The sequence below is a fragment of the Puntigrus tetrazona genome, unplaced genomic scaffold (genome assembly GCF_018831695.1).
Source record: "Puntigrus tetrazona isolate hp1 unplaced genomic scaffold, ASM1883169v1 S000001140, whole genome shotgun sequence".
NCBI lineage: Eukaryota > Metazoa > Chordata > Actinopteri > Cypriniformes > Cyprinidae > Puntigrus > Puntigrus tetrazona.
Window position 1 is genome coordinate 515,001 of NW_025048726.1, and position 7,500 is coordinate 522,500.

Below are 7,500 nucleotides of genomic sequence, written 5' to 3' on the forward strand. Positions count from 1 at the left end.
CCGAGTCTGATGGAGGCCGCCATCGCTGTGCCCTTCTCTCACAGCGCTTTCTTCTCTCCGCCGCTGATTGAGGCGCGAGGCCGGATTCGGACGCTAGCGCCCCCTGCTGGACGGCTTTACGAAGCGCAGACAAAGCGGAACGACTACAGGAAAGTTAGTAAGGAATATACCAAAATGTGTCAGGAGTAGACGTATTATATTATAATTATATTGTATTATTACTATATTATAGTATTAATTATCACACACACATATATGTGAAGTTAAATACCTCCAGAAGATGGCGGGAGTGACGCCTTCAGAATGCACTGCGCCGTTAAAAACCACCGAAGAAGAAGCAGCACGTGACGTGACGCTGACGGCGACGACAGGCGTAGCAAAACCCGGAAGAGATAGAGAAACTCGAGCGGAGACACATAAACAAACAAATCGAGCTGAAAAACAAATCAAATCAACCAAGCAGAGCTTTCAAAAGCGCGGCGGACAGTAACATGGACGGTAGGAACACTCTCACTCGATGTCTGTTAAACACGCCGCGTTACTACTGACTTTATTATGGATGTCATTCGATCAGTTTTCATGTGATGAATCATGATCATACGCGTTCATAAATATAAACAGATATGATAGTGTGATTTTAATCTCTTTGATTAGAGGGGATGCGGTTATCGACATGCTGTGTGGTTTAATCGTTTTATTGTTGTCGCGTGAATAAGTTGTTGATGTGTTCTGAAGAATTATTGATTATTTATTGTGTTTCTCTCACACAGACACACTCTTCCAGCTAAAGGTGAATATATTTCTGTCTCCCCCTCTCTATGATGTGTTGCTGACGGCGGTCTCATCTGATCTGTGACTCTTGTCTTTCTCTCCAGTTCACGTCCAAGCAGCTGGAGCGTCTGGCCAAAAAGGCAGAGAAGGACTCCAAAGCCGAGCAGGCCAAAGTGAAGAAGGTACGGCAGCAGATGAGTCCGGTGACCCACGAGCCCTTGCTGCGAAGACACCCGGCTCACGTTTGAAGATCGTGTTAAATGTCAAAGCTCGCTGTTAATGATGAACTGTCAGACCTTGTCTTCATTGTCTTCTAAAGCAGAGCTAAAAATGGTTTTATTTTTATATTGTGCTGTAGTGTGTCATTTACGAAATATCAGTTTTTACATTTCCAAAAATTCATGTGGCCATTAAGTGCAATAATGAGGTTTTTCTGACCTGACCTGACATGAAATCGGAGACAGACTAGGCTTATGATGCACAGAGCAACTGCTCTCCAAGGGTTTGTTCTGTTTCTTCATGTCATTTCAGATGCTCTACAGCAGAAGATTTCAAACCGTCCTTTAACTGTGCAGATCATCAGGCCAGCACATTAAAAGTGTGTGTGTGTGTGTGTGCAGGCGCTACAGCAGAAGAACGTGGAGTGTGCTCGTGTGTACGCAGAGAATGCCATCCGTAAGAAGAACGAGGGTCTGAACTGGCTGCGTATGGCGTCTCGTGTGGACGCGGTGGCCTCCAAGGTCCAGACGGCTGTCACCATGAAGGGGGTGAGACGCCGGCCTGATCCTTATGACCAGAGTCCCTGGGAACCGATCCGAGTCTAACCCTCTTTGTTCCTGAAGGTGACGAAGAACATGACGCAGGTGACCAAGGCACTGGACAAGGCCCTGAACTCCATGGACCTGCAGAAGGTGTCGGCCGTGATGGACAAGTTCGAGACGCAGGTGCAGAATCTGGACGTGCACACCTCGGTGAGTGCCTCGCTTTTCAGAGCCGTGCCGCGCCGAGTGAACGCCGTTTGAGAACTGCCGCTGTGTGCAGGTGATGGAGGACTCCATGAGCTCCGCCACCACCCTGAGCACTCCCCAGGAGCAGGTGGACGACCTGATCCTGCAGATCGCCGAGGAGAGCGGCCTGGAGGTGGAGGACCAGCTGAGCCAGCTGCCCGCCGGAGCCTCGTCGCTGGGAGAGACGTCCACGCGCTCACAGGAGAAGGAGGACCAGCTCTCCAGACGGTAAGCCCATCACAGGTCATCTCAGTCGGGCAGCGTGGAGTCTGCCACGGGCCAATCGACATTGTAGAAACCTAGTTATTTAGACCAGCGCGTGACTCGTAAAACACATTTAAAAATTGATCACAAATGTGACACTGATTTCGTACAATGCTTCAATAAACAGCAATGGGAGTATTTTGGTTTCCCACAAACCATTTCTGAGCAACATGCCTGTATTTAGTTCCTGAATAAGTCAGGCGTTTTAGGGCCAGATTTACTAAGAGCCAGTAAACTGTTTGTTGGCGTTAAAATAGTGCTGTCCGGTGTTACTAAAGACGTGGGCCGAAAGTATTAAAACGAGCATTTGATCAACGTGTTTTACCAATGTTTGCACTCATCAAATTACTGGCATTTGTGCCTTTCTTTAACGACTAAACAGCATATTTCGCTCTTGAAAGGCTGAAGCTGTTGCTGCTAGAAGAAATACTGCAGAGAGATGCACGCTAGAAGAGAGAGGGGGGTTTCCTCACATATTTATTTATTTTGAATCCCAGAATTATCCAGAAATGTAGTTTGCCAAAGCAAGAGTAAGAGATTACTTAGACCGCTTATTGGAACGGATACATTTCTCTCAGCGTGAACTAACCTCCACGCAGAATATGAAGAATATCAAAAACTTGAGGAGACGGCTGTCCACGGCAGTCTTTACGATCCCACACACTGAAATATCGTCCAATCATCACTTCATAAATCCCAGAAAATATTGAGATTTTTGTAGGGTAACACTTTATTTTGCTGAGTTCACAACTTACTACTTACTGACTATCAGAAACGTATTCTACCAACCCTAAACTTCTGAGAGTTAGTAGACATGAGTTGGTAGAACTAGTTGACGTGTAGTCACTTCTGGTTAGTAGAATATGTGTGAAGTGGAAATAAAGTACGATCTGTTTGTCAGTCCGCTCTGAATCTGTTTGCTGTGTCTGATGTCGGTTTTGTGTTGCAGGTTGGCAGCTTTACGTAACTGATGGTGCTCGGACGTTTCCTGCGTGGAGGACTTTATCAGGCCGCTGGTTTTTATATCCTGGTCCACTGACGCACATTATGCCCCCGCACTTCACGAGGAACACGTGCGCTATCTCTTTATTTCTCGGTGTCTCTTTCGTCAAACGTGACTGTATCCATGGAAAGAGCACAAGTCATTTCCCCTCTTTACTTCTGGACGAGAAAGATCAGGAAGCTCTTTCTACTCTTCTCCGCAAGGCTTCTTGGGTTTTTGCTGGCACTGCGTTTGTATATTTATTTATCCAGAGAGGGATCCGTTGATAGGTTGACGTTAGCAGCGCTGGTGGTGTAGTGTGTGTGTGTGAACACTCATGGTTTGCCTTACCCCGTGTGAGTAGAGTGCTTCTTGAGTTCAGTGCCTCCGTCAGACCACAAGAGTCCATGAATCCAGTCCACACACACACACACACACACACGTGCCACAGCGTAAGAGGAAATCTGCAGTGGATCAGCTCGGTGTAGGGTTAGATCACTTTCTCCGGGTGGTTTTCTTGTGCGCGTTTATCATGTAAATAAATCCAATCGTTCTGACACAGATCTTATCTGGCATGTTCCAGTGCCGCTGTGCTCATTCTTAGGCATCTTAGTCTGTAAGTAACATCTGATCTGAAGAGGCAGGTTCTCGGTGTCTGATTCTGAGCTCATGCGAGCGTCGTGAGACCGGTCTGTCATTACCATCCAGGACAACTCCACCGTGAGATGATTGAGAAGGTCTAATCAGAGGAGAAGGTGAAATCAGAGTGTCTCTTCTAGTTATTCTTGCCGTAAATAACTAGATGTTAGAAGTTTTCCACTACACACACACGCGCGCTTTGTTACCGTTACTGTATGTTTATTGAATGCAAGCATATAATAAATTTTCTGATCTTTCTTGTCTGAATGTGTGTATTTATTCTAATCACGTAATGAAACTGTATGCTTTTTAAAATGTTTTTTGAGAGAAGCTTAGTCTTCTGTGATTATCGGCGTCGTCGATCCTTCAGAAATCGCTCGAATCGATCACCTTTATATATCGCTTTTAACAATACGTATTGTGTCAAAGCAGTATATGCAGATTTGGAGAACAGTGTAGGAAATGATTAAACATTTCATTATTGACTGCCTCTCCACTTTGTTGTCTAGATCAGCTCAGCTTTAACCAGAACCCCATCCGTTACAGAATAGAGAAGAAAAATCCTCGGGAGAAACCAGGCTCAGTTTGGGCCAGTTCATATAAATGTTTCAAGAATAATTCAATATTATCATGTAGTAATCGTTTAGACAGGTGGCGCCACTAATGTGTCGAGCTTTACAAAGACGTCAACATATTGATTAAGTTACACAATATGTCGACATGGACATAAAGTGATACATCGGTACAGTAACTTAACTGAAGATAAAAGTGTCAGAACATTCATCAGGGCAGCAATGGTTCAGTATTTCTGTAATATTAGTATCTCGACGCACTCTGACAGAGTCTAATGTAAACGTGACGGAAATAAACGCGATTGCGCGAGGTTGGTTCCCAGCCGGCTTCCGTAGTGCGACGAGCCGGGTGTTTCCGTGTTTCTGAAGAGTGTCATTGGACTGCCAGTGTTTCTCTCTAATATATGTTCCGTGAAACACACGGTCGACACCTGCGGGGGGCGCAGTGCTGCTCAGAACGGCCTTTCTTTGATTCAGACGCGTTCAAACGTCAAAACGCATCCACGCTTCTCTGGAGACATTTCTACACTGAAATCATAGCAGTTTAAAAGCGCCGGTTTCAAGGGTTTGTTCGCTGACACACGAATGCAAACCCGCTGCAGCAGTTTCTCTGAAAAGCGCAAATTAAACTCCTCGACCCGTTAACCAGAAGCCGCTGCGATTGGTCCATCCGTGCAGCGATGAATAAAGAAACGGGTAGCGCTCGACCGACTCCGATTCCGTATCCTTTCAGCTACGACCTGGACAGCATTTTACACGCGACTAACGACGGAAATAAACTTCCGTATCGCGCAGCTCGGAGTTGAAATATGACAATTATTCTGTAAACCCGTCGTACGCAAGCAGTCAGCGCTACAAAACCCCGCCCTCTTTGGAACTCCGGTTTCCGCTCTCGCGCTCGCCGCGTTTCTGCAGGGAGTAGCCCGTAGTAACCGCCCGAGCTGGTCAGACCGGACTCACGAGAGCAAAATACGGCCACGGAAGATGAGAAGTATTAATCGGCGCACGCGGAAACACGGTCTGTGAAGCGCTCGCGCTGGGTGTTTGTGGGCGGTGTCGACTTCCGCCGTCATGAGATGATCTCCGTGAACATGACTGGATCCGCGAGGCTTTAGAGATGTCGTTATCAGCGTGAGGAGCAGCACGTCGGCGGCATGAAGACAGCGCTCGTCTTGAGCTGTGTGCTGTTCATCGCCCGAGCAGAAGATTCCCAGAAGCCCGCGCAGTACCTGCGCATCGGTGACGGCTCCTCGCAGGAGTTTGAGTTCCCTCAGAACACGCGCGGCGTGATTGTCATCTCCAGCCGCTACGGCGGCCCCGGGGCCCGCAGGGGCCGCCAGAGCCTCAAGCAGACCCTTCGGGTGAGTTCTCTGGAGCCGGATGTCATCTCCATCCTCAACGTGAGCGACGGCGGAGCCGCCAGCAGCTACGTCATCAGCATCCGCTCGGGCGTGCCAGGCACGGCCCCTCTCCTCATCCAGCTGATGGACCTGGCCCGGGGCCCGGAGCCGCTGCTGATCGAAGAGCGCCGGGAGTACTCCATCCGAGTGGCGGCGGGCGGGGACGACCCCTTGGGCCTGTCGCACTTCTCGGAGAACCCGGTGCTGTTCGCCTTGCTGCCGCTCATCTTCGTCAACAAGTGCGCCTTCGGCTGCAAGGTGGAGGTGGAGGTGCTGCGGGGCCTGCTGCGGAGCCCGGGGCCGCTGCTGCTGGGCGCCTTGGGCCAGTTCCTCGTCATGCCGCTGTACGCGTTCGGCCTGTCTCGGCTGGCGGCGCTGCCCAAGCCGCTGGCCCTGGGGCTGGTCATCACCTGCTCGGCCCCTGGCGGCGGCGGGGGCTACCTCTACAGCCTGCTGCTGGGCGGAGACGTCACCCTGGCCATCAGCATGACTCTGGTTTCCACCGTGGTGGCGGCCGCTGCCATGCCGCTGTCTTCGGCGCTCTACGGCTGGCTCCTGGGGGTCCACGCCACGCTCCACGTGCCCTTCGTCAAGATCCTGGGCACGCTGCTCTTCATCGCCATCCCCATCTCGCTGGGCGTGCTGGTCAAGCTGCGCCTGCCGGCCGTCTCCGGCGTGCTGCTCACCCTGATCCGGCCCTTCAGCCTGGCGCTAATGGTGGGCGGGGTCTTCGTGGCCTATCGCACGGGCTCGTCTATCCTGGCGCAGGTGCGGGCCCCGGTGGTGCTGGCGGGAGTGACGGTGCCCGTCTTCGGCTTGCTGGCGGGGCTGGGGCTGGCTCGGCTGGCCGGGCTGCCGCTGGCGCAGGGGAAGACGGTGGGCATCGAGGTGGGCGTGCAGAACAGTCTCCTGGCGCTGGCCGTCATGCAGCTGTCCTTCAAGCGGGCTGAGGCCGACTACGCCTCGCAGGCTCCCTTCATCGTGGCCCTGAGCAGCACCTCGGAGATGCTCCTGCTGGTCGTGGCTCACGCCGCCCAGCGCCGCCTGTGCCTCGCCAGCCCCTGACCGCGGCCCTCGCCCCCCCCCACCCCGCACCACACTGCCACCACCACGCTCCTGTCTTACTACCAAAGGCCTTCGCTTCCTCGGGCCACTTTGAGTTCAGCCTCTTTTTTAAATCAGATTTTAATCGACGCGTATTACGACGACAGTGTTTACGGAAGATATGAGATATTTTTCTAAGTAATTTTGCGCTATGTTCTTTTGTAATCCAGACGGTTGGTTTGTATCTTGTTTACAGCTGACGTGCGGCTGAGATGTTGATTGTCGATGTGATTGAAACTATGGTGATTAAATGCTTTTTGACGAGTCAACAGAGTCTCTTTCAGTATTATTAGCACCTCGACCTTTGCTAACGGTTTCTCTCAGATTCCTCTGGCGCTGTCTGTGCACGTGATATTTTATTTTCATCAACACCGACCCTTCTCCTGAGTTCAGGTCGGTGAACTAGAGACATGTTTATCTTCAGAGCTTTATCGTGTTTCGAGCAAAGCTCATCTCGGGATAAGCTGGTGACCAAACGCTCTTTAAAGTACGATTCTTCTTCTTTGATAAAGTTATTCTTTAAGAATGTGCCTCATCTCTAAAGATAAAACGAAGAAGAATTGAAATTCCCTCAAAAATGTTAAAGCTAGGATAAGCGGCTTGTCTATGGTACGAACCTTATGGTAAAAGTAAGGCAGTGAGAACGACAAACAACAAAGCTTTTCTTCTTAAGTAACAACATTTACGTTCTTAGAAACCCATATTACTTTTTCATGAATCTTAACAGTGATCTAAAAAGGTTAAGTTTTTTTCTGGAACTG

At 50.0% G+C, this 7,500-nt stretch overlaps 3 protein-coding genes across 4 annotated transcripts in view; 2 read left to right on the plus strand and 1 right to left on the minus strand.

Moving 5' to 3' along the window:
• pdhx (pyruvate dehydrogenase complex component X) overlaps window positions 1-69 on the minus strand; it is a 7,753-nt gene extending 7,684 nt beyond the window's left edge. The window contains exon 1 of one of the 2 annotated variants that reach the window (XR_006250431.1): window positions 1-69. This exon is cut by the window's left edge and continues 149 nt beyond it. Coding sequence is in view for 1 of the 2 variants with exons in the window: in XM_043234481.1 (XP_043090416.1) it covers window positions 1-23 (23 nt within the window). In the remaining variant the exon portion in view is untranslated. The other variant, XM_043234481.1, reaches the window with a different exon arrangement.
• Window positions 70-345: 276 nt separating this feature from the next.
• chmp1a (charged multivesicular body protein 1A) lies at window positions 346-3,920 on the plus strand. Its single transcript, XM_043234484.1, has 7 exons — window positions 346-498; window positions 771-790; window positions 876-953; window positions 1,392-1,538; window positions 1,614-1,742; window positions 1,813-2,006; window positions 2,992-3,920. Exons 1-7 carry the CDS (start codon window positions 492-494, stop codon window positions 3,011-3,013), a joined length of 597 nt encoding a protein of 198 aa, XP_043090419.1. The 5' UTR covers window positions 346-491; the 3' UTR covers window positions 3,014-3,920.
• Window positions 3,921-5,252: 1,332 nt separating this feature from the next.
• On the plus strand, window positions 5,253-7,008 carry slc10a3 (solute carrier family 10 member 3). Its single transcript, XM_043234483.1, has one exon. It carries the CDS (start codon window positions 5,390-5,392, stop codon window positions 6,698-6,700), a length of 1,311 nt encoding a protein of 436 aa, XP_043090418.1. The 5' UTR covers window positions 5,253-5,389; the 3' UTR covers window positions 6,701-7,008.
• The last annotated feature ends 492 nt before the right edge of the window (window positions 7,009-7,500 follow it).